Source organism: Coffea arabica, chromosome 4e (genome assembly GCF_036785885.1).
Source record: "Coffea arabica cultivar ET-39 chromosome 4e, Coffea Arabica ET-39 HiFi, whole genome shotgun sequence".
Classification (NCBI taxonomy): Eukaryota; Viridiplantae; Streptophyta; class Magnoliopsida; order Gentianales; family Rubiaceae; genus Coffea; species Coffea arabica.
In genome coordinates, this window is record NC_092317.1 from 48023513 (window position 1) to 48050434 (window position 26922).

The window sequence follows — 26922 nt, forward strand, 5'->3', positions numbered from 1 at the left end:
AGAAACATTTTATCAATTTTATGATTTGACCCTTAAGTACTAGAAAACTATTATTACACCTAGAAACATTTTAGAACTTATAGATACAGCCCTAAATTCTTGTAGTAATTTTCAAATAAGCCCTCCAATTTGGTTCTAAACTTGTTGAATACGCATAAAATTGTAAATTGCATAAATTGCTACTTAATTATACTACTTTATTTGTATTTTCTTGTATAGTATCTTAAAAATATCAAACATAACATACATTGAACCTAACCTTTTTAATATTACTATGTCTTTAAAAGTTTTATATAATATGTTAAATTTGAAAATTAAATATATTTATGACATCATGACAGGGAGAAGGTTTAGTTTGGTAGTTGCATGAAAAGTCAACTGTATTAGGATCGATTGTCTCAATATTTAATTAAAGTGATGACGTGAACCAATCGGTCTGTGGATAGGGTCACAGACCGAGAGTACACAAAAATCACCAAAAAAAAGGAAAAAAAAAAATTCTAACCATATTAATTCCAGTTCACGTTGTTTAGGAATCCCCTGCTTTGTACTTGTGCAATTGAAATAAACACCCCTTAATTTCCCATTGTTGTTGATTCTCTTCTACGGTCCAACTTCTTGTGCTCATGTTTTTTTCCTATCCTCTTTCTCTCCTAATTATGCTCAAAGCAGACTACTGTATTCAGTCAATTAATTAATTATTTTTTGGTTGTGTTGTACTCCAAAAATAAATTCGCAGAATAATTACAGGCCAGTGGGAGTATCATATTTATGCAGATGAATTTCTAGATGTTATGTGGAGGTATTTCTCTCTCGTGTTTCTCTTTTTTTTTTTTTTTTCTCTGCTCAAATAATCCCAAGAGGAGGGCAAATAATAACAGCACCTGAAACTGTTGGACATTTGTTCTTATTTAAGATGTTGAAGTTATTTCTTTTTCATAAATTGGGGGTTGGGGGTGGCTTATGTTACGTTTTTATGCCTGTTACCCCATAAAAATTGAATCTTGATTGGTTTTCAATGTTTGGATCCCAATTCGGAAGTTGTTAATGTGTGCTTGTGTTTGTATTGGAATTTTTTTCCCCGATCTCATTGCGTTTTGCAGTTGAGGGTGGTTTATGTTTGTCAAACATGCCTATGAACTGATAAAAATCACATCTTTGGTTATTCTTCTTTTTAATTCCTGAATTACTTTTGGTAATATATATTTTGGAGGTAAAACAGTGTCTTTAGAAGTTCATAATGTCAACATGTGAGTGTATCAGAACTAAATGGTTCGTTTTGATAGTTAACTGGTGATGGTCCGGTGGTATTGCAATTAGATTATGCTTTCAACATAGAAAAATCCCATCTTTTCGTAATTTCTTTTTCTCGGTTGAGTGTGGAATGAGTGTTACTCTCAGGGTAGCTAATGAGTATTAAAAAATCTGATGGTGGATCCCCCACCCCCCACCCCCGGGCGGAAAGCCTCCCTCTACTTTCGGGGAATTTAACTGGCTCTGCAAATTCACATCCTTTGGCCTTTTTGGAAGTAAATTCGATGAACATACTTGATCATCGTGTGTTTTGGAGGTTGATTATGTCAGTAAGTTATATTATTCTTACTTTATAACTCTTTTGGTTTGGTTCTTGTTGTATTAGCAACTGCAATGGGGTGCTCTGGACAGAAAGCTTTTCTACCTTTACTGGTGCTGGCAGGGACCGGAGCAGCTGCTATTGGAGTGGCAATTATGTCTTCTTCGGGCATGTTGGAGAAAACAATAGCTTTCTTAAAAAACCATCATCAGCAAGAAGTTCTCAAGGTACTTATATTGTGCTCTTTGATACTTTAAAATTTTTGAGCAATTTCTGTTCCTTTTTTTCACTTGTATGGATTACTGTGTTTTCATACTCATTGCTAATTTTGTTTAAACGAAAATGTTTTCCTTATATAAAGCTATTGCTACAGTGTCACGTTTGGTTGTAAGTGTATTACGTCAGGGGGAGAAAAAAGCTGTGATATGTAAACTTTTTCATCTAGTAGGCATAGAGTTAATGGTGAGTTTGTTTGGTTGCTCTTGACACACAATTTTATCTTCTGATCATGTCTTAATTAGGTTGCTTATGGTGATGCACAAGAGGATAGAATCAGTCAACTGTCAGATGATCTTCTTTCTGAGATCCTTTCACGGCTGGACTTGATAGAAGCCATTAGGACTAGGATTTTAGCAAGAAGGTGGAACAATATTTGCCAAGTAAGGTCCAGGCTACTCCTTGATTGCCGCAAGATTTGTGGAGAGAGTCAGCGTATTCATACTGGCAGCCGTCGCCACAAGTATAGGTTCTTGAAAGCAGTAGATCAAACTTTTCAGCTTTATTCTGGTCAAAAGATAGTTCATATTCATTTGATATGTTGTTTGGGAAACGAAGTTGCCCCTAGCTATGATAGATGGATGCAAACTATAGCCACTTTAGGCGTACAATCACTCCTCCTCAAGTTTTGTACTCCTATTTGTCATGATGAAAATGGTCCCTATAGCTCTGTGGACCTTTATCCTTTGCCTCTTCAGCTGCTGTTTGAAGCAACTTCATTGAAAATATTGAATTTATTAAACTGTGTCCTTCAACCAAGTTTCAAAGGCAAATTTAATTCCCTCCAGTATCTAAATATGATAAGTGTTCCTTTAGACAATGGAGAATTGCCTCACATTCTGGCTTCCTGTGTGAACCTTCGGCAGTTGTCATTGTGCAATTGTAAACTTCCTCCAAAGTTACGCATCTCTGGTCAGTGTCTTCAATTGCAGAGACTGCATGTTGAATTGTGCATTGGGGTGAAAGAGATAGATATCCATGCTGTCAACCTGTCTTTCTTTTACCTATATAGTGATAAAATGGTGGAATTGTCGCTTCATTATGTTCCCAAACTGAAAGACTTGTTAGTCAGTGGTAATGGCATTGGCGTTGTGCCTTATTTGTTTGGTCAAGTTGTAAAGGACTGTCCAGCGTTAGAACTTTTTATGCTCCAGACTAAAGCTAATGAGGTTCGTATGGACACCATCTATAATTGTTCTTCTTTGCTACATATTTGCATGTTTAAATGCTGACACTTCTTCCCTTTGTTTGATTCAGCTAGGACACATGCCTGCCACGATATATATGTTCAGAAACCTGAGGATGTTATATTTGTTGATGATATTTGAGTTTGAAGCGGATCTACAAAGTGTTGCCACTATTCTGGACGCATGCCCACTTCTAGAGAAACTGTATCTCCTGGTGAGTTCTAGCCTTTTGACAACCCTGTAGTGGGAACTGCATCTCCCTTTGTTAGGGTTTGGTACTTCACTATATACTGCTTGTATAAAATTTTTAATCTGTAGAAGGAAAAGCACTGGTTGAAATTTGCAAAATTGAAGCATGGTAGTTTCCTTGTGTTCAAAGAAAATATTATGAGTGTCGTGCTTCAGTTTTGGGATTTGCTTCTCTCTGTCTTGTGTTCTTAGTATTATTAAGTAGACTTCAGAAACTAATGATAAGATTTTGTTACAACATTTCAAATGGGTTACTGTACTTGATTCCACACTTTTTCATGATGAATTGTACCAACTTAGCACTCTGCATTGTGAAATGAGGCACTAGTTGTCGAGTAAAACTTCCTTGAGATATCTGTATATCACTATTAAGTGCATTCCCAATGTTAGGTAAATGATGTCAGTGTAAATATGTAGCCTTCAATTAGTATTTAGTGTTGTCGAAAACTAATCATTCCTGTCTCAATTGGTTTGCAGTTAGACTGTTACTGTTCTGTTAACCTAGAGAACCGATTTTTTCCCCCTTTCTTGCCAACTCTTTCTTTGCTGAAATTGTTCTTGTTGGGGTTGGAAACTTGGCTTTGTTCCGACCTTTTCTGCCAAGTGTAATCTGTCTTAGGTCAAATCTTTTTTTTGGATGTGCATGTTTTAGTAGTTGGAAACTAATTATGGTTCTCAGGCTTCAAAACATACCACACAGCCTGAACAAAGATTGGGACCTTTAATGTACTCTATGTTGGGGGATGGCAACCTAAGGATGTCTACTTAAAAGAGCATGCACATGCGTGCACATCCTTTGGTATTATATATGCTAAACATAATGCTTGTTTGTAGTTGCTGTTTATTTATTATCTTAGTGCATTCTCTTTATAAACACCGATGACTAGTGTTGAGATAATTTACTATCTTGCAAGCAAGCTATGCATTTGAGCTGACAAAAATGCAGAGAATTTATAAGAGCAACATCAGTTTTATAGGTTTTCAACGTTGACTTGGAGATTTAACTGACAACTGAAAGTGGTTGTCTTACCCATCTACCTTCTGTTTTCCACGCCCCCATCTGTTGGCAGGATAAGGTTCTTACTTGTACATGTCTCAGGTCTCAGCTTGTTCAAGATTGAAGTGATCATGAACTATTCTTGGAATTCTTTTCAAGGTTTTGTTTGAAACATTTATGTGCTGGAAAGTTGCTTAGCTTTACATGGAAACAATGTCTGTTTGATGCAGTGAATCTCTGAATGTCTGCTAGAACTAGGCAGATTGTGTTTGCAGAGTATTTGCTATGAAGCTAATCTTTTTGCTGCAGCAAATTAAATATGTGCACAACATTTTTGTTAGTTTGACACATAAATTAATGGGGTTATTTTCTTGTGGCTCCAGGCTAGATGGCCTGGTTTTAGTGAACATTTAGGAGGGGCATGGCCGGCAAGGCATTATGGTCACTTGAAAGAACTGGAATACAAAGGGTTTCATGGAACCGGTTGTGAGATTGAATTTGTTGTTTATTTGCTACAAAGTGCTCCGGCTTTGGATCGAGTGTTTATTGGCTCGGCGTACAGTACTTATTCTGCAGAATACAAATGGACACGGTACATAGATTATGTGATGGATGATGCGGAGCGCCAGCTGATCTATAAACAACTAGTGGAGCATGCCCTTTCTAGCAAAGTGCAGGTGATTTTTCGCAACTAGTGTGCACGGAACAATGTTACAAGTATGCCTCCTGGTGTATCACTATGCAACATAAAAAGGTCAAATCTCTTCCATTCAGGAGAGCTGCCTACCGAGTTATTTCTCCTCTACTGTTGTATTGTTGTTCCGGCATTCCCTGGTGTTGGTGAAGGTGATTGATTATCAATGCCCATGTTTGTAATTTACATGTGGCCAGCTAAGTGCTTTACTAAGGAGTCTCAATCCTTTGTAGCATAAGTTATTTTGTGATAGCAGCAGAGGATTCAGTAGAACTGAACTTCATAATGACTTTGGAGAGTTCATCAACCTTGATATGATCTAATAAGTACATGTTTGCAGTGTGATATTTACAAAAAAAAAAAAAAAAAAGTGTTCATGGTGCTGACATCTTGCTGCTTATTACATTTTAGTTACTAAAGATTTAAAGTCCATACCTTTTGCAAATTGGATCTTGCATGGATTAAGTTCCATTTAAAAGTCTTCTTCTTCTTCTACTGTTTCAATCCAACTTTTCCTCTTATCTTTGTCATTTTAACTGGTTTAACTTGTCTTTATTCGTTTTCATCTGTGGCTTTAACTCGTAAGGAAAAGAGAGAAGAGGGCAAAATAAAATAGCAAAACGACCTAATATTGTGTTTGAGTTTGATTCGTTTATTATACAATTGAATCTTTTTTTGAACGCAAATGAGTTGAACATGAATTCGTTCGTGAACTATTTGATTAGGTTCATGAGCACATATATAATTATATAAAAAAATAAGTAAATATAGATATAAATACGCTTGATAGTATTAAATATATGCATATATACCTTCTATTTTCCTTAAAAGGTATATACATGCATATATACCTTCTATTAAACAATGCCACCTCTTCCAATTCCTTAAAAATGTATCCTGATAGACTCAAAAAAAAAAAAAAAAAAAAAAGGATTGTGGCCAACAAGTACGCTAAAATACCACTTCCTGGTCTCACAAGTCATATTCTTAGCTCATGATTTTGTTTTGGGGTTCAATTAAATTAACATGATTTGCATTTGAATTAAATGTGCATTAATATTTGGAGCATTTCACTAGTTAATTGTTTCTGGGGTTCTCGTGTAATTGCTAGCCTTTCTCATCTTTCGGCTGCATGATTAGACCATCCATTACATATCTTTCTTAGCATTTTTCTCAGCCTTGCGCTTATCCCTCTCTTCTTGAAAATTGCTAAAGCTTTCCTCCGAAACTGCCAATTGAATCATAAATAGTTCTATATTTTTTTTCATGTTATAGCAAACTGATTTGCTCCTTTTTTTAACTTTTTTAAGTTTGGAATAGTCTTCTGTTTCTTAGATCATTCCGTCTAGCTTTTGTTCCAAAATATTTAGGCCAATGGTTTTGGCAATCTATTAAATCATTCAAATAGTACACATATAATCTTATATTACTTGTTGATTAAGTCATAGCACTGAAAATATGCCTCAAAGTTTTATGCTATAATTGAAACTTAAAACAAAAAATTTGGTCTTACGTAAATCATAAGAATTGAAGGACAATTTTTTTAAGTCACCGGCATTCCGATGTTTATCTACTACTCACAAAGTAGTACAACCAAACAGGAATCATATATTCCAGATAGCACCTTCGAATTGAAGACCAAATGGTATATCAAACTTTCTCAATGATCTCAGCAATCCACTATTTTCACTGCTTAATAAAACTACAAAAATATAACCTCAAAGGTTTTGCAGCATAGGTAAACAGTACATTAAGAAATGGAACTATGTAGTGTCCAATTAGCCCCGCTTATACCACGTGTAGTCCACATTGACAAATACTTTGTCAAATACTTTGTCAATGTGGACATCAGCAGGAGGTGCCGCTGCCCACTTTTTAGCCAAGGCAGTGAGACTCTTGAAGAGCTTATCAGCACTTTCAAGAGTCTCACCACTCTTTTTAGTGAAAATTACAGCACCACAGATGGTAGCTGCAGCAGCCACGCCAAGTGCCATTGCCCCAAATATGACCCAGGGTAAGATGGCTTGGCCGTTTTCATTTTCCTTCTTGGATGCTTGGCCCGAACCCTTTGTTCTACCATGGCCTGAACTGTTCATTCTGGTCTCACCTGCTTCCGCATCATCGACAACACCTTCAAGTTCCAAAGGCACAGGCACAGACACATCATCTATGATCGCTGGTTCATGTGGTACAGGCACAGACACATCATCTATGAACGCCGGTTCATACTTTGAATAAAATAGACAATTAATGATGTCAATGACATGTATCTTAGAACCAGAAAGAACGAACTAGAAAGTTGCATGGTTACCTCTGCCATCAGATAATCAGCTTACTTTTTTGCAGCTACAGAAGTCCTAGAAACTGATAAAAAGAAAGAAAACCTGCAACCAATACACAACACCCATCAACAACTAGAGAAAAGGAAGAACATAGTACTAAAGCAAATATAATTTCACAGCCGCTATGCTTTGCTTCATATAACATAAGCAAATATAATAACATATTCGTCTACAGAAAAGGGCACTAAAATACTGATCCCCGTCCTCATATCTTTCTCTGCTATGCTCTGCTTCGCATTTGCAAAGAGGCAAATCACATGGACAGAATCAACAATGCAGTAAAATTGCTTCCGAAAACATCATTGATAAGTGCATTTCCTACATTATAACAAATAGGAAAGAAACAATCTAATAGCCTCAGTGTAACTTCGACTTGAACAAAATAGATCCACAATGATGAGAACATCAATGATTCTAGGAATACTTCTATCTGCAGTAATTCCCTATGCAGTTGCAGGAAATTTTTCCCACTGCAGGACACCAGGGTCTCCCCGAGTCACAAACCACCTAGAAGGGAATAATGTCATGCAACCAAATTTCGTGGTCAATACCTCAAAGCTCAATACTGATATATCCTCTCTTGACAGCAACCAGCAAAATATCAACAAGTATGTCATAAAAAATGAACAATATTTCTACTTGCCAAACCATCACAAATTTGCTGCATATTGATCATAATATTGATCACAAATTTGCCAAACCATCACTAATATTGATCATAGCACTGAGAAATGCACCTGTATCAACCACTAGTTAAATTTGCTGCATAAACAGTCTTCTACATCTAAAATTTGCTTCTTAATAAGTAATCAAACAACTCAAGCAAACATCACACACTTTGGCTCCATATTTTTACCATCATTATGCAGCAAAAACAATATTACTTGTTCGAAGAGAGCGAAAAACATGGCAGGAAAACCATAAATTTTCACAATTAAAAAAATATATATGTAAAATTCCACTTATAGAAATGATTCAAATCACCATAGAACACAAAACAAAAACACCAAATTCATGAAAACTAACATAAATTGAAAATTGACAACACAAATGGCATTCATCAATTTCCATAAATGGGTACACATTTCCCTTCCCCACCACCCTGATCCCTACAAGTCCCCTCATTTTAGATCCCTCTAAAGAAACCCGATCACCATAACCGCTGCTTACACTAACTCATACTACAAGCTGGCAACACATCTGTATTGAACAATAAATTGAAGCTACAAGCTACCCTTTTGTGCAGAAGATTATGCATCTATAGAAAATTCAGCATGCTATATCTCACGCTAAATTCAACTGTCACAAATTTTCCATGTTTGTAGTCAGTTTGACAATATTTCCATTGATAATCATGAACTAGTCCCTAGAGGTCAGATTCCACAGAAATAAACAATTCAAATGCCAAGTTCAAGCTAATGGACCTAACAAAACATCAAAATTGACACCTTTAATCCTGCACAGCTAGCACTTGTTAGCAAATTGCAGAAACACGTCTTCATAAAAACTACAAATGAGTGCCAACCAAAATGTTTTGTGAAGACTAGACTAATAATAGAATTCAAGTTAACAGAAAGAAAGATGTAAACAAAGTATCCTAATGTCTAATTTCTGGGCTATTTTTGTATAAGTACTAAAGTAATCAAGGAGCATCCTTAAGTTTACCAGAAAATATTGATTTCAATTTTTCGAATTATTAGATCAAACATATGAGAAGAATCAAAGTATTCATATGAACAAACATTCAATACAAAACAGAGCCACTGTCAATCTATGATACGAAAACCAACTGGCTATGAAAATATACCTCATAGTCCATAAGACCACACTTAAGTGCAGTACAACTGCAACAGTGGCAACTAAAGACTTCGGAAACTTAGAATATAGGCTGATGATCTAATAGCATAACCTAAATAAACAGAGTCACACTCAAACGTTGTCCATAAATACTAGACAACCCAAGGCTAATAATAGGAGAGCCAATCTGTTTTGAATTCATAAAGGAAAATATATATAAGCAAATATGTACAAACCAAAAAAAAACAAGGTAAAAGGCTAATAATATATAGGACCAAACTTTAAAATATAATCCAACAAATCGACGAAAATTTAAGTTAAAATCTTAAAACAGTAGCATGAACAGTTAATCATTTTGAATATGTTTTGAGTCTTAAAATTATATTTTTCCAAATTCAAGCAATCAGTCAAATTCCATTTATAAAGAACAAATGGTATCTTAATTCTTATGTAACTGATATTACTACTCCAACTTATGAGTGCTAGTAATCACCGGTTCATATTTGTATTCTAAGATTTATTAGGAATGGAGATCACTGATTTAATTTTCAATTTTTTTCATAAAAAATTTGTAAAAGCAAAGACATAGGTACACACCTAATCAACAAAAAATAACCACAGGAGTCTGAATTTGATAGCTCATGCACAACTACTTAATACATTGCTCAAACAAGCATAGAGACATATGGTAGTAATCTATCATGAGTTTACCTATATGAACATAAGAGACTACTAATTCTGAAATTTAAAGTAAATTTGTGCCAAATTCCATTAATACAATGACAATATGATAAATTGCCTACTAAATACAAAAATAATAGAGTAGTATCAATTCTATTGACAATTTCTAACTTTAAGAAACTACTGATAGAATCGTTGTATCGCATTCAAATATTTGTACAGTACATAGCAAGAAATAGAACTTTGGAACAATTTTGTACTAAACCTAATTTCATACACATGATCCAAGACCTAATTTCAACCATGGTTTTTCTACTAAACCTAAGCTCTTGTACTTGCATCGAAGGCCTAATTTCACCGCATCAATTTTGTTGAAAATAAATCAAACTTCATCAACTTATTAGGAAAACAAACAAACAAGATCATCGAAATGAAAAATCCGAAAACAAAATCATGAATTATGAGGAAATAACAAATTCCTACTTTACAAATTTACAGTGAGATACAATGTAAAGAAAAACAGTTCAAAATTCCAGAAAAAAAAACAGCAAAACAAGTAAAAAAGGATTGATAAAAAAATGAGCTTAAAAACCTGAAGAATCTCGATCCTTATCCAGATTTTGGAAAATTCTCAGAGCAAACAAAATTCCCAAGTGTCCACTGCAATGGTTTCAGTTCGAAGTCAAAGCTAAATTGGTCAAAGGAAAATTGAAAAACTCTCAGAGCTTGATACGGAGGGAAAATTGGAAAATGCTAAGAGGAAAAAGAGAGAGATTGAAAAAGGTTGATACGGCCATTGACACGGACGGAGAGGAAAAGATAAAACCGAAAATGAGACATTGAAAGAGGGAAGAAGAAATGCTTCCTATACGCTTTCTATTTTATCACCAGAGTTTCATGCGTTATTTCTATTTTTTGGTTTCCCCGGATTCTTAATTTCTATTTCGCTATTCTATTGTTGGATATATATTTCTTTTTTGATTTACCAAAGAAAATAAATATATCTGAATTTTTATGACTTGAATGGGGGTGGTAGTCACAAAAGGTTGCTAAATGACCTAGTTTTATCCCCTCTTACGTGACATGTTTAGTAGTGTCAATAAAAAGTTTTATATTTTTTACCCTTGTAATATTACAAGTCACAAACCACCTAGAAGAAAATAAAGGCATGCAACCAAATTTCATGCTCATAAAAAAAAAAAACTCAAAACACAATACTGATATATCCTCTCTTGACAGTTAGGGGGGTGCAAAATCAAAAAATTCCGATTTAACGATCGAATTCGAATTAAATTCGAAATTTTTGAAATCGGTAATTCGGAATTTGGCACTGAAATCAAAATTTTCGATTTCGAATTATGTGAATTTGGTTCGAATTCGGCAATGGAGTTTTTGAAATCGGATATTTTTGATTTCGAATTTCGTTTTATAACATATATATATTAATATTTATTTATTTATATATAATAATAATAATTTTTATTTCAATTTCATTTTATAATATGTATATTAATATATATTTATATATAATAATAATATTTTTTATAATATATGCAATATAAATTTTATATTATATAACAATACATCTAACAAAAAAGAAAAAAAAGGGAAAAAAGGTTTCCGAATTCCCAATTGAATTCGGAATCGAAATCGAAATCGGAATTGGTGAATTCGAAATTGAAATCGATCGGTAATTCTTATGCCAAAATTTCGAAAAATTCTGAATTCAAACTTTCGAATTACCAAATTCGAATTCGATGCACACCCCTATTGACAGCAATCAGCAAAATAACAAGAAGTACGTCATAAAAAATGAACAATATATTTCTACTTGCCAAACCATCACAAAGCCACTAATATTGATCACAGCACTGAGAAATGCACTTATATCAATCATTAGTTAAATTTGCTGCATAAACAGTCTTCTACATCTAAAATTTGCTTCTTTATAAGTAGTCAAAAAATTCAAGCAAACATCACACACTTTGGCTCCATATTAACGACAAAGGAATTATGTTCGCATGGTTTGGAAAGTTATACATATCCCTTTATAGTTTGGACTAGAATGTCAAAACGATGAATTTTATATTTTATAACGGAGTCAACTAAAATATCAAAAGTTCTCCGGCTCTTTTTCATACTTATATGCATGCGTAATGAAAGCCTTAAACGGAAAATAATTTTTTTTCTTTATTTGAATCCCTATGTATATACCTAACGGATCACGACAGTCAACTGAGGAAGATTTATAGTACCTTTGTAATCAACTTCTTTTCGTGCTGTCCGGAACAGAATTATAGCAATATTGGCTAATCTTATTATTTGCTTCTACCACAACCTGCTCAAATGCACCAATAATCCTATATATATGATCAGCAAAGTTGATATGGAAGGGAATGAATTTCTGAAACTTTATACATTCCGTTCAATCTTTTGATATATTACCTTGGTTGTACATTTCATTTTTTGGATGCCATCACTAGTGATCATATCTCCATTTTTGGTGATAAATTTGTGCTTTTCCTGCATTTCAATGGGTTTTCAGGGTACTATCAGACAATTCCGACTGTTCCACAAGGAATTAAGTAAGATTTGGATATGAATATACCTCAAGCTTTTTCAAAACATTGGGGTATATTTGGCTATAAAATACACAGCCCACATAATCCATTAAATCGTTTCTTGGTTTTGCCTCATTCCATCCATCCTTGCGCTTTTTCATCTCCTCCTTGAAAATCGCTACGGCTTTCTTCCGACACTATTACAACGCAAATGGTATCAAGAATTTACAATGATTAAACTGCAAATTGGACTAATTAAACTGGCAAGACGAAAAGGAATTTAAATACTGAATTGTCAAGAGTTAACAATATCCTCTTTTATGTGTAATACATAAAGCTGTTAGTGGTATTAACCATCGGCTGTTCTAATGGGGGCGGGGAGGGGCTGCTGCCCCCCAAGATTTCAAAAATCCATTTGTGGCCCTTAAAAATTATAGTAATTTTCATTTATACCCTAGTAGAAATTAGATTTTATTGCCGCAAATTTTATAAATCCTTCAACATTTCCTTAAAATGTTTCATCTCAATATTAGAATTTGCCCCACAAATTTTCTAAAATATACAAGAGTATTTTCTTAAAAGCACATCCTTCCTAATCTTGCGCCTAAAACCTTATTCTTAACCTCTAGTTCCGCCAGTGGTATTAACTCTCTTAAAAGAGCAGCGCATACTGCATATTGGATTAACAGTCATTGTTAGCATGTATAAGAACAAACAAGAAAACTACACAAGCTGACCCTGGAAAATTGATAATCTGACTGCTTAATCCTTTTACCACACTGGCGGAGATAGAAAAAATTCTCAATAGGGGCAAAAGTAATTCTAAGATTTTTTACCTACTCTTTTTCTAGTTTTTTAAACAAAAAAATATTCACGAACAAGTACAAATGATGCATATATTCCATGAAATATATAAAAAGACAAACTCAAAATTATTAATGTAATAATAATTTTATTTCAAAAAACAAACTAAACCATTTACAATTGCTCATGGCGAGTTTTCATATTTTGATAACGGTTTTTTTTTTATTTTGAATTTCACGAAATATATTTTTTTCAATGTAAATAACTAAACATTCATTCAAGTATCTCCCATTTTATTTCGTAACCGATTCTTCACTATATTCATAACTGAAAAAGCCCTTTCTACGGTAGTTATAGCAACAGACAAAATCAAAGCCAACTTTAGAAACATATAAACTAATGGATGCACAAAACTCCAGGGACACACTTAAAATTATATTAAAATTCTATGGGTACTCTAGAAATTTAAAGGCACAGTGGAGGCCCGTGCCCACACCATAGATCCGCCCCTGTTTTACCATCCCCTCAAATGGCTTATCAAGGGTTTCCAAATGGGCACCTCACCTGGCTGAAAGCCCACAAAATATTTACCGATGTTCTCAAAGGTGACCTGCAGGCAAAAAATGAAAGACAAAACACCAGAGGTCTAGATAATATATTCAGTGTTTTATATACGTGAATTCTTGGCAATCTTTGCATTAAACTTTTAGGCAACCTTTTTAGCTTCATTATATGCCACAATTCTGCCCTTTTGTGCCCATAATTATAGGGCAGCGACTACACGAGTCTGAACCATTGCAGCAATCCTGCGAAGAGCATCAGGTTGATTGATGACCTTAATTACAAGGCTTCTGACTCTAGCGTGTGATGGTCCTTCTACTGCTACGAGGGCATTGGCGCCCACAATTTCAACAGCAGGCCAGATCAAGCCAAAGTTTTCATCTGATTGGACTGCAAATTAGCTAGCTGCAGGAGAACAAGCAATGATGGATGGTTTACCGGAAAGATGTGTTCTGTACTTTCCTATTTGGTCACCGTACCTGACAGATTATCCATTGCAAAACAATATGTACCTTTTAGTTGTCCGATGATTTTCTAGTCAAAGATGTAACAAATTAAAAATTCCAATAGCTTAATCTTTTTTGTCAATTATGACAGTTTGACTTTTGTAAATCCTAAACTTAAACCCACAGGAAACCACCAATAGCTTAATCGATGTTGTGTAGTTTAAAAATCTAATTTCTACTAGTTTGCATGCCAAAACAAAATTAAATTGATCAACTTATTTTTTTTTTTAAAAAAAAAATTTCCAGTAGAGAAGTGGTGGAACTTAAGAAGTGGAGAGGAGATAAGGGGATTTGAATCCAAAACCTCTAATCCTAAGGCCTCAACCTAATTAACTTCACTTATCACCACACTTTATTATTATTATTTTTTTGTTGGTTTGCCATCTTCAAAACATGTTGGATTTGTAGTAATCACTCGTCTGGTGAAGTCTCATGTTCATAAGCGAAATCCTGGAATCAGATTTTAGCTTAGTAAGTTAATGAATATATTTACTTACCCAACAAAAAAAGAAAAGAAAAAAGTTAGTATAGATATATCATAGTGAAATTCCAGTGGCTTTAATTTGCTGGATGACTTAGCAACTGAAAAAACATGTAATTCATAAGGGCATGTCTAGTTATGCACTTTGGTATAACCCCCTCACTTGCATTTCTCATTCAGGATTCCCTGAAACATTTTCAGGAAGTAGTTTAGCTTCCTTCGAGTTCTCAATAATTTAGTTGGCTCCATCCCCGTCTTTCTCCTCCTCCCCCTAATATAGGATCAGTTGCAAAAATGTCGTACTAAAAACAAACGGAATGAATGGAAAAAAAAAGATATATCTTACTTCTTTCGTTTCGCATTAATATAGTCATCAAGGCGGAGAAGAACTTTGAAATAATAGAGAAAATGAAGCATTTCTCCAAGGAAAGGAAGCCCCATGGATCCAGGAGGAAGCTTGGTGCCACTACCGGAACACCGGAAACTTGTTGGTAGGGCATAGAAAATATCATTCCACCACCACAAAAGTGACACTATACCAATATCTATAGTTATTTCCATGTTCCACTAAAGTTTTGTTTTCTTCCTTTGTTAACCTTAATTGATGTGTAAGTAATGGGGCTTTGGATGTTCTCCTTATATATGAAAACCTCAAATGAAAGGACAAGTACTAGCAAAGATGCTTGTCAGATTATTCGACCAAGTAAATCAGCAAGAAGACAGATCATACTAGCTTCGGAGTGTATACAGATAAAATGTATCTATATAGAAGAGTATAGGTCGATCCAGTTGTGAAGAGCTCCCAAATCTAGATCTTCCAATAGGTTGAGAAATTGATTCTGTTTGTTACAGTCAATACTTGCATAAAATAGGTTGAGAAATTGGTTGTCTTTGATTCAAAAATTGTAACAAGAATTGTACAACATCCGTCAATATCAAGTCTAAAAAATTAATTAACGAAACACAGCATCAATATCTATCCGTACATGTCGGTAAGCTTTTGCATGTAGCAAGAAGAATGTTGTTTAAGGTACAAATGGATAAATAAATCTCTATGTACTAGTCAAGATACATGCTCAATCAAGCTAGACACACTAGCTGAATGGAGCACTGATTAGTCTACGTACAAAACTACGAAGGGCAATACTGAACTGATTGGCCAAATTTTGTTTGGTACGTAATTAATTCAACTTTTAATCAACTTCAACATGTAAGCAAACGAGTCCAAAAGATAACAACAATTAATAAACGGCTAAATCTTCGTAGTTTTCTCTCCACAAGAGACTGAATAGTAGAAAAGTACTATCAAATGAAAAAGGGGGAAACGGGAATCCCCCTAGGACCATTAGTAACACTTGGCATATGACCATTTTGTCTGGACTTCTTCCAAAATGCTTATCGGAAACAAATTTGCAGTTTATTCGCATCCCTCAACAATGTGAATGAATATGTGCTAATATAACAACTGATCATAAAAGTGAAAACCACAAAAGGTACTTATATATGCGGGGGCTAAAATAACGCTTTTATGTGTTTACATCACATGTTTAAATGTGTGTATAATTAGATTTTAGTGGTGCCGAACTACAAGGGCTACCAGTGCTTTACAAGAAAAAATATATGAACTACAACGGCTTCTAGGGCTACTGAATCCTGATATTAAGCCCTTTTGGACCAAAGCAGTTGGAAATAGTAGAATATTCGGTATCATCTTGATACATCAGAGTTGAGAACTATAAAGCTTAGAAACAAATTTCCTAAAAATTTCAGATCCTTTGTTTAGCTGTCATTTTACTAATTCGGGTCATTCAGTCTTGAGTAGCTTTGTCTTTCTCACCAGAACTGACACAATTTTCGGAGGTTCATGTTTTAACAAGTCATGCAGTGAAAAAAAAAAATGGGGTTTATTGTCTTTCACCAGCTCATTTAGAAAGAAACAAGAAAGACATTCACATAGCAAGAGAGGAGGGGAATCAAATGGCTTTGAATTCTACTAGCCATTCTCCTTCAACCCATCATGAAGATTCTGTTCCTCCTTCCACTTCGAGAAAAGCAGGAGGCTGGAGAGCCATTGCGTACATTCTTGGTAATGAATGCCAATTTGGCAAATCATAGTCATATCCGCGTTTTGAAGGATACATAATGCATGCAAATATATATTCAACAAGACATTCTTTAATGCCTTCGGGATGCCTCTCTCTCTGTTTTTTAGTCTATCTTATATTCAAAAAATCAAGAATAGTTGGAGTTGAGTTGGGTTGTTATTTGTGTTTAGTGGTAGAGCTAGGACTTGAGAGCATGAGGCAAGATGCACAGGCAGTATTTGCATGTTGAGAAATTACTAGCATTGTAGTTGTTCCTTTTTTTTTTTTTGGAGAGGAGGGCGAAAGGAGGGAGTTTCTGAGTATTGCAAGAATATAGCTAGACAGGTGACTGCCCCTCTCGCTTCCCTAATAGATTAATAATCAATTTATTCATTCTAACAAAAGGCCTCTATTACATATATATTTGATTATTGAGATTGAATAAATGTGATGGATTGATTTGCTCATTCTTGGCTCTCTTTTGTTCTTTTGCAAGGTAATGAATCATTTGAGAAGTTGGCATCCATGAGCTTGATAGCCAATTTAACAGTGTACTTGCGAACAAAGTACAATTTGGGTGGCATATTTCTTGTTAATGTGGTTACTATTTGGACGGGCTCTTCCAATGTCTTGTCAATAGCCGGGGCTATTGTCTCAGATGCCTATTTGGGCAGATTCCTTACTCTTCTCTTTGGCTCCATATCCTCTCTTGTGGTATAATTGATCTCCTTCAATCCCATTTTGATTTTTCCCAAAAGAAGTACCCACATTTTCTGCACTTGTGGTATAATTAGGACTAGACTGGTACCTAATCTTCATTTCTTTGTTCACTTTGAGCAAATGTAGTTCAAGATATTTCTTGAATTTGTGTGAAATTGTACATGATATTTTTGAAAAATCTTGTATCCAAAAAATATGACCACTCAATTTTCTTGAAACAGGGCATGGGCACAACAGCTTTGACTGCAGCCATACCTGAACTGAGGCCACCAGCCTGCCATGAGCCATCTGCATGCGAAAAGCCTCAGGGATGGCAGATTCTGGTGCTTCTTTTAGGCCTTGGTCTGTTGGCTATAGGTGCAGGGGGCATTAGGCCCTGTAACATTGCCTTTGGGGCTGATCAATTTGACACAAGGACAGAAAAGGGAAAAGCACGTCTGGAAAGCTTTTTCAATTGGTGGTACTTCTCATTTACCATTGCACTCATGATAGCACTCACTGGAGTTGTCTATGTTCAGACTAACATTAGCTGGGCAATAGGATTTGCTATTCCAACAGTTTGCCTAGCTTGTTCGATAATCATTTTTTTGATTGGTCGCAAAACCTACATAATCAGGAAGCCTCAGGGGAGTATTTTTATAGACATGGCTAAGGTGATCAGTGCATCGATCAAGAAAAGAAAGGTAAACCTGAGACAAAGTAGTGATCATACCTTCTATAGTCCTGCAACAGATGAAGAGCTGGAGCCAACTAAACTGATGCTGACTGACAGATTCAACTGCCTAAATAAGGCTGCTGTAATCCTTGACTCAAGTGAACTGGATTGTCAAGGTCAGCCCACAGATAGTTGGAGATTATGTAGCGTGCAACAAGTGGAACAGTTAAAATGCTTGGTTGGTATCGTGCCAGTATGGTGCTCCGCTATTGGTTGTTTTGTAGTCATGGACCAGCAGAATACGTTTGGGAACCTTCAGGGAATTCAGATGAATCAATTTCTTGGACCTCATTTCAAAGTTCCACCGGCTTGGATGGGAAACACGTCAATGATAGCTCTATCCTTTTGGATATTCATATACCAACGCCTCTATCTCCCGACGTCAAGGAAAATCATGAAAAGGGACGCAAGAATAACACTGAAAGAAAAAATTAGAACTGGCATTGTGATGTCAATTTTGTGCATGGTTGTGGCTGGTATCATTGAAAAAAAGAGGCGAGAATCGGCTTTAAAACACGGATCTCATGTTTCTCCTCTTAGTATCGGATTTCTCCTGCCTCAGTTTGTTCTATCAGGCTTGACAGAAGCTTTTGCAGCTGTTGCTATAATGGAATTTTTTACTGTCCAGATGCCTGAGAGCATGAGAAGTATTGCAGGTGCTGTGTTTTTCTTAAGTTTGTCAATTGGCAGCTACTTAAGTTCTCTTATTGTCAATATTATTCACGTTGCAACTGGAAAAAATGGGAGACAGCCATGGTTGGGAGATCATGATCTTAACAAGAACAGGCTGGACTACTACTATTTCATCATTGCATCTCTAGGAGTAATCAATTTTGTATACTTCACCTTCTTTGCCGGCAATTATGTATCTAGCAAGAAAGCTATAACCACTGGGGGGGATCTGCAGCTGGACAACCACTCAATTTCCCAATCTAGAAAATTTTCTACTTGATGGGACACAAAGGATGAAGAAAAAGGATTGCAAACACATCGTCCTTAACCAGCAGACACAGTTTAGTTTGATTTCAATCAGAGCGAGCATCTGATATTGAGTATAGGATTAGACCTTGGAAATTTTGTTCGTCGTAGTGCTTTCTTCTTTTACACGCAGGAAAATGCTTTGCTCTTCATCGTTCCTTGGCACTATTAATACTAAGAAATGATTCTTTTTTGGATTGAGGTTGAAAGGAAGATCTTTGTTATCAGAAGGAATAAAGAGTTTGTGACTGTAGGAGCATGCCTAGAACATGTACAAAAAACCAAAGGCAAGATGACATCAAAAGGCAGCAGATGTGTCAAACTGATACCAAGATAGATGTAGACATGCGCATAGACTGGTAAAGATAATGAGCTAGATTGATAAGATCATCTTAACACCAATTAAATGTACACGAGTTTAATCAAACAGGATGGTGTTTTGAATTTATTTCATCCATGGGAGCAGCAACTGGGATGTCCTTGCCCTGTGTTCCTATGTACTTGTACCACTTTGCACAAACGAGAAAATATCCTAGGTTTATGATCCCCAAAGCAGCAACCAGGTAATAAAAATAATCCAATCTTCCCTTGTTGAGGTCTTGATCCAACCAACTACGTCCTGATGCGTCTCTGGTTACCCTATTGATGACCGAAATCAAGGAGCTGCCCATATAATCAGTCATTGCAGCACCACAAGACAAGAACGACCCTCCAAAACTTCTCATGCTCTCAGGGAACTCTTTGTAGAAAAATGCAACTTGACCAATAATGGCAAATGATTCTGAAACCCCAATTAATGCCAACTGAGGAATCAACCAACGAGCATTCATCGGAGAAATGCCACCTTCGCTTGGTGCTGTTCCTACGAATGGCATAGAAAGAGCCATTGTTCTCCTCTTGTATTCCACTACTCCAGATAGTATCAAAGCGATTGGAGCAATAACCATGCCAACACCAATCTTTTTCAGGACTGTGATGCCTTCTTCTCTGTTGGTGATCCTTCGAAGTAGCGGAACCATGACTGTATCATAGATAGCTGTGCATATTGAAAAGCCTAGCAAGGAAAAGATTATGAAAGATGCTGGCGGGATTTTAACGTTTCCAATTCCTATTCGTCTATCAGATTGGATGGCCTGGAAAACTACGTAGGTATGTATCTGCTTCAGAGCCACAAAGTACATAGCACCTGCAAACCATATAGGAATTATTCTAACCACACATTTCAATTCTTCCACCTGCTGGATGCTGCAAAGTCTCCATGGATTGGAAGCTGAGCCATCTAGGTTCATACGGTCTTCTGGAGTTATGATTGCTGCTTTAGTGAGGAACCTGAATCAATTCCTCTTGTCTTAGTAGTGGAAACTAAGAGTGACAAGAAATGACAATTAACAATTTTTCGTAAATAAATGAAACGTTTTGAGGGTTCTGTACAAGGAAGCTTTGAGTTGATTGATTCAAACTTCGATGTCTGGACATCAATTATTACCTGAACTGATCTGTGTAAGGAAGCTTCGAGTTAATTGAATTGGAGGAAATGTAAGCAAATAGAGAATCCCATGGATGATCTGGTAAATGCATATGCCTCTTTTTAATTGCAGCCACCATCACCTGAGCCATACTTGTCAAGGGACTGCCTTGTGGCGTTATCATCACATACATTCTTGTGCCCACGAAGAAGAAAAGGCATGATATAAACATGAGAAATGTAGGAATCGCAAACCCCAGAGCCCAGTTGACACTGTTTTGGACGTAGACCAAGACTGTGAATGATACCATCACAGCAAATGTGGTGGTGAAATAATACCAACTGAAAAAACTGTTGATTCCCTTTCTCCCTGATTCGGTATTGGGATTGAATTGATCTGCTCCAAAAGGAATGTTACATGGTCGCACGCCACCAGCTCCTATTATCAGCAATCCAAATCCACTTAATAAAATAGTAAGTTGGCCTGATGTTGCTTCGGCGCATTTGCTGCTTCCTTTTTGGCAGGAAGGCGGATGCAGATTAGGGATCAATGCTGTTAGTGTTAGCACCAGCATTCCCTGTAATTCATGCATACCAGAAGCTAAAGATCAAACAAATATGCTCGGAATTCGACTCCTATATTCTTCTTTCTATATAATTCAAGAGGACAAGGATTATATTACTTCAGTTTCTCATAAAGAGAAACATCAGCCTGGAAACATTAAATTGTTTATGCTACATTACCAAGAAATAGCATATAGAAGCGAAGGCGAGAGTCTTGTATCGACCAAAATAAGTATCGGACAAGAATGCTCCGACCAAGGTTCCCAAATTGCCGGTACCACTGAAGATATTGAGGAGATTGGTTGCAGTAATGCGCTTCATGTTGAAGACAGTGGTCAGATACACCAACAGATTTGCTCCGATTCCAAATCCTCCCAGCTTATCAAACATTTCATTCCCTGCCAGAATTTTACTTTTAATTTCTCCCAAAGATTATAAACTTCTACAGAAATGCATGTTTAAAATCATTACCTATAATAAAAGGCATGACTTTGACCCCTTTGTACTTGATTTCATGACTAACTTCGAGAGATGTTTCATCCAATTTCAAGTCGGTACTGTCATCTGTAGTAGAACTCAGTCCCATTGTTCCCTGCTCTTCTGCCTCTTTTTGCTATTTTTATTGTACTAATGGGATGACCTTACTTTTTGCTTGTGTTGCTATGGATTTATGATGTCTAATAGATTTTGAAGCAATATATATAGAGAGAGTTCTATATATTCTTTGAATCTCTCTAACAGTTTTGATACTTGTAAACATCTCTCCGTACCCTGCTTCAGGTTCAACAAGTTACAAAATGACAAATCTGGAGCCAGTGTAATTACCCTTACTCATTAAGAAGGTTTCATAGAGGGATAATTTCAGAAACCTCTCTTAAGGTTTCTAATAGTTTCGCGTAGCGCCCTTGAAGTTATAAAAATATCACTTGCTCATCCTATTCTCAAATTTTTGCAACATCCTCAACCCAATTCAAATTAGATGAATAAAATACTCATCTTGGGAAAGAGAACATAATTTCTTTCTAACAATGTCCTTCATTGCCTTGCTTTTTTTTTTTTTTTAAAATTGTACGCATAATAATCAAATGTTAAAAATAAGGAGAAAAAGTATGAAGATGTACTTTTTTTTAAAAGGGACAAAAATATAGTAGTCGTAACCGTAAGCAATCTACTTTTTTAAAGTACAAACAAATGATAAAAGTTTATTTAACATGTTTTCAGATTACAAAATAATATTTTCCTTTAGAGTTTGTCTACTTGGTACTCTAAGGTCACATAGTAAAAAATAAATCTGGTATTGTTTTTTTAAATAAAAAGGTAGATTTCATCCATAAAAGTGTTGCAATTTAGGGGTCAACTATGATTTTAAAACTTCAATATTGGGTCCACATTTATTTATCTATAAACTTGTCATGTGCCCTTAGATTACCAAGTCAGAAAGTATTTATTTTTATGTAAAATATTTTGATTGAATTTAATAAATTTTTTGAACCGTTTAGAATCTTTAACTTTTATTTATCTAGATTGATAGCTTAAAAATTTAGAAAAGGGAAATTTTTTTTAATTACATTTTAAAACTAATTTGAGATGTTTAGAAGATGAAATTTTTTCATCTTTACAATATTTTAAATAGTTTTTATATTCTTTTGAAATTATTTATAATTCATCAATTTTAAATTTTGTCTTCAAATTATAGATAATATTTGCTAAAGTATCTCTCAACCCCAAACTTATACTTTTTTTAATTAAAAAAATACATCCATCAAGTTATCAAATGTCAAAGGATTTTAAATTGATTTGTTAGTACAACTAAGGGACCACAACAAAAGGGCAAATTTGGAATGAAATTAATTTTCTCCTTCTTAACCTAAACATAGTATTTTAATTATATAATTTGAATTGGGTCGAGAATGCTACAAAAATTTAAAAATAAGGGAGGCAAACGATATTTTTAAAACTTTAAGGGAGTTAAGTGAAACTATTAGAAACCTAATAGAGGTTTCTGAAATTATCCCTTTTATAAAACTCTTTAAGCCTTGGATTAGAGTACACAAAGCACACAAGCCAGTATGGGTAAGTAATTAATGCAATTACAACTTTCAATTTTGTACAGATCCAAGTCCGTATAATTCTTTGCAGACTGCTGTGACAACTGTTGAAGTGCCAAAAACAGAACGATGACAAGGAAGCATAAATTTGGAAGCGGCGTCCAGCGGCTTTGATGATTCTGTTGGAACTCTAGTAGTTGGTACTAAATGTTCCTTGTCCTCTGCATCGAGTGTTTTGGGTGGACACGGAAATTGCGTCACTTATATGTAGGGAATTTTTTTTTTTTTTTGAAGGATGGAAAAGGTTCAAGTTATATAAAAAGGAAGGGAACGTTCTTTGATCTAAAAATCTAGGCTGCTATGAACCTAAAGTGACTCAAAAACTAGACTTCACTTAAGTTGGATATCCTTTTGTTTTCTTCTTTCCTATTCCTTTTATATAAGACTTGCTGTAACCTACACCAATATGTAACTGCAGCTGATTTACTGGTTGAAACCGTCTCTTTTTCATAGGGATGTAATCGAGTCAAATAAAACTCGAATATGGCGAAAGATGCTCGAGCTCAAGCTCGAGCGAGTAGTATTATTGGAACTCGAGTTCGAATTCGATGCATTGCTCACAGAACTCGAGTTCAACTCGCATTGATTCGAGTCTATACGAGTTTTATCGAGCTCGAGTCAGAAAATTTCATTTTATTGACAATTTTTTACCGAAAAGACATTATTGACCTTTAACAATTTTCATACGACCTGAAACATTTCGTAAATTCAACCACTCTTTTAGACAAAAGGGTAATTTCATAATAATAATTTATTAAAAAATTTAAAATTAAAAAAGCTCAATAAGGCCCGATGAGCTTTCGAGCATTGCACCTGGTTACTTTAATTCGACTTGCTCGGCTTATCGATCTACTTGAACTCAACTCAAACTCGGTCAACCCGAATCCGAGTCAAGTTTTTGACTGAGCTCCTCACGAGCAACTCGTTGGATTACAACCCTACTTTTTCCTTCAATTTTTGACATCACATTGTTCTTTACTCTTGTTTCATGTTTCATAAAATGATGGTCACATCCACTTTCCACTAAAACCTATAGCAATGTTGTTAAACTCGAAGCGGATAGCGATTTGATTAAACTATTGGATTAGGGATCAATTAGTTGGATCGGTCAGACCATTCTAAAAAATCTGTTGACGTCAGCTTGATGTCATAATTATTTTATATTTTTATAAGTTTCAAAAATATTGAAATTAAGTTCTTGGTTATATTCAATCAACTATACAAAATGTTCCAAAAATATTAGACTTGCAATCAAATATACACTTAAAATTTATATATTAAAATGTAAATGCAAGACTAAAATATGTCCATTTTCCAAAACTAAATGAAGATAAATTAATGCAAGTTAGGATCACTGATGCTAAATTAATAAAATGATAGAGATAAAAACTTCTTGATTAGAGATCATTTAGGGAAGCGAGTGATTTTCATGTTAATACTAAGTGGGTGGCATTTTCTTATTTCTATTAATAAATGAAAATTTTACAATTTAGTTAATTTAAAATATGTTTAGGAAAAACAAGAAAAAAAAGTTTGAGAATCAGGTCAACTAGTCGAACCGGATCATTGCATCACGTATATGTAGGAAAAGGTTCAAGTTACATAAAATGGAAGGGAACGTTCTTTAATCTAAAATTTGGGACTGACATCAACCTAAAGTGACTCAAAAACTAGACTTCACTTCTTTTTTTCTTTTTTTTTTTTGCAACGGTAACATTTTAATTATAAGTTAGTCTATCCTAATTTAGGGGAAGGGGGAGAACTAATGGGAGTTGAACACTTCTTTTTTTTTTTTTTTGCAACGGTAACATTTTTATAAGTTAGTCTATCCTAATTTAGGAGAAGGGGGAGAGCTAATGGGAGTTGAATCACCATTAGAGAAGCCACTGAAGACAGCCACATATAGTGATAAATTGGTGGGAGGCAAGAATTGAACTCTTGACCTTCTACACCACCAGTCCTTTGGGCTTGTGGCATAAAAAAAAGAAAATCCTAGACTTCACTTGAGTCGGATATCCTTTTGTTTTCTTCTTTCCTATTCCTTTTATATATGACTTGCTGTAACCGTCACCAATATGTAACTGCTGCTGATTAATTACTGGTTGAAACCGTCTCTTTTTCCTTCAATTTTTGACATCACATTGTTCTTTACTCTTGTTTCATGTTTCCTAAGATGACGGTGACATCCACTTTCCACTAAAACCTATAGCAATGTTGTCAAATTCGGACCGGATAGTGACTTGATTAAACTATTGGATTAGAGATCAACTGGTCGGATCGATCGGACCGTTCTAAAAAATTTGCTAGCATCAGCTTGATATTATAATTATTTTATATTTTTATAAGTTTCAAAAATATTAAAATTAAGTTCTTGGTTATATTCAACCAACCATATAACATGTTCCAAAAATATTAGACTTGCAATCAAATATACACCTAAAATTTATATATAAAAATGTAAATGCATGGCTAAAATATGTCAATTTTCCAAAACTACTTGAAAAACTAAATGAAGACAAATTAATGCAAGTTAGGATCACTGATGCTAAATTAATAAAATGATAGAAATGAAAACTTCTTGATTAAAGATCATTTAGGGAAACAAGTGATTTTCGTATTAATACTAAATGGGTGGCAGTTTCTTATTTCTATTAATAAGTGAAAATTTTACAATTTAGGTTATTCAAATTATGTTCAGAAAAAACAAGAAAAAAAGGTTTGAGAACCAGGTCAACTAGTCGAACCAGGTCATTGGTTTAACTAGTTTTTGAAGGTTTTGACTACATTTGGACCAAATCGGTTTTATGCTACAAATCATCTCGACAAAGAGGGTAGTTCATGGTTGGATCGGTCGACCGACCAATCCAATTCAGGTTTAACAACACTGACCTATAGTGCATGAAATGCAACTACTCTTCTACTTTTAGTTTACCTTTAAGATGTCGTTGAAGTGTTAATTTTTTTTTTTAAAAATAAAGCCAATAAGTGAAAGTATATAAATACAATTTTACGAGAGATAATAATAATTGTTAGTATGTATATTTACATATTAGATTAGGTGTTATTTAAGTGTACTAAAAGTATCGATTAAATAACCGTCTTTAATTTTATAAAATTTATAGTCTTCTTGGACTCACGAATTGGAGTGCTTGTGAAGTAAAATGTGAAAAGCTTGGATAAGATTGACTGAACTATATAGTCAAATTATCAGGAGCTTGGTCTTCATAAATTCTAGCAAACAATTTTCTCATATCCTAACATTAACCTAATAAATATTCTTAAAAAGTCAATGGATAAATAAGTGAACTAATAATCATGCACATATTTTTCGCCGACTACAAAAAAAAGGCCCCTTTCCTACTACATAATTGAAGAGAGGTAATTACGGTATGTTCCTCCTCTTGCTGTCATGTGGCAGCCTTGGCGCTGGCATTTTTTTTTTTTTGAGGTTGACTTTGTGGGCCAATTTTATTCAAAGTTAAAGTAATTAATTATTTGGTTAGTGAACAAATCGAACCAATAAGTTTTACCTGCGTTCATCGTTGGATCAAATCTATCATCAAAATGCATCTAACTCAA

The 26922-nt window shown here is 34.9% G+C and overlaps 4 protein-coding genes across 4 annotated transcripts; 2 read left to right on the forward strand and 2 right to left on the reverse strand.

Moving 5' to 3' along the window:
• The first annotated feature begins 381 nt into the window (after positions 1-381).
• LOC140004353 (F-box/FBD/LRR-repeat protein At1g13570-like) lies at positions 382-5362 on the forward strand. Its single transcript, XM_072048027.1, has 5 exons — positions 382-802; positions 1640-1800; positions 2095-3018; positions 3107-3250; positions 4666-5362. Exons 1-5 carry the CDS (start codon positions 790-792, stop codon positions 4975-4977), a joined length of 1554 nt encoding a protein of 517 aa, XP_071904128.1. The 5' UTR covers positions 382-789; the 3' UTR covers positions 4978-5362.
• Positions 5363-6564: 1202 nt separating this feature from the next.
• LOC113741408 (uncharacterized) lies at positions 6565-10732 on the reverse strand. Its single transcript, XM_072048028.1, has 3 exons — positions 10389-10732; positions 7288-7360; positions 6565-7204 (listed from the first exon to the last, which is right to left on the reverse strand). Exons 2-3 carry the CDS (start codon positions 7294-7296, stop codon positions 6755-6757), a joined length of 459 nt encoding a protein of 152 aa, XP_071904129.1. The 5' UTR covers positions 7297-7360; positions 10389-10732; the 3' UTR covers positions 6565-6754.
• A 5954-nt stretch (positions 10733-16686) lies between these two features.
• On the forward strand, positions 16687-19511 carry LOC113741128 (protein NRT1/ PTR FAMILY 2.8-like). Its single transcript, XM_027268608.2, has 3 exons — positions 16687-16795; positions 17290-17507; positions 17735-19511. The coding sequence occupies exons 1-3, from the start codon at positions 16687-16689 to the stop codon at positions 19178-19180; spliced, it is 1773 nt and encodes a 590-aa protein (XP_027124409.1). The 3' UTR covers positions 19181-19511.
• Positions 19512-19560: 49 nt separating this feature from the next.
• Positions 19561-22137, reverse strand: LOC113742093 (protein NRT1/ PTR FAMILY 2.11). The gene is made up of 4 exons (XM_027269797.2): positions 21707-22137; positions 21416-21633; positions 20693-21249; positions 19561-20535 (listed from the first exon to the last, which is right to left on the reverse strand). The coding sequence occupies exons 1-4, from the start codon at positions 21819-21821 to the stop codon at positions 19629-19631; spliced, it is 1797 nt and encodes a 598-aa protein (XP_027125598.1). The 5' UTR covers positions 21822-22137; the 3' UTR covers positions 19561-19628.
• Between the last annotated feature and the right edge of the window lie 4785 nt (positions 22138-26922).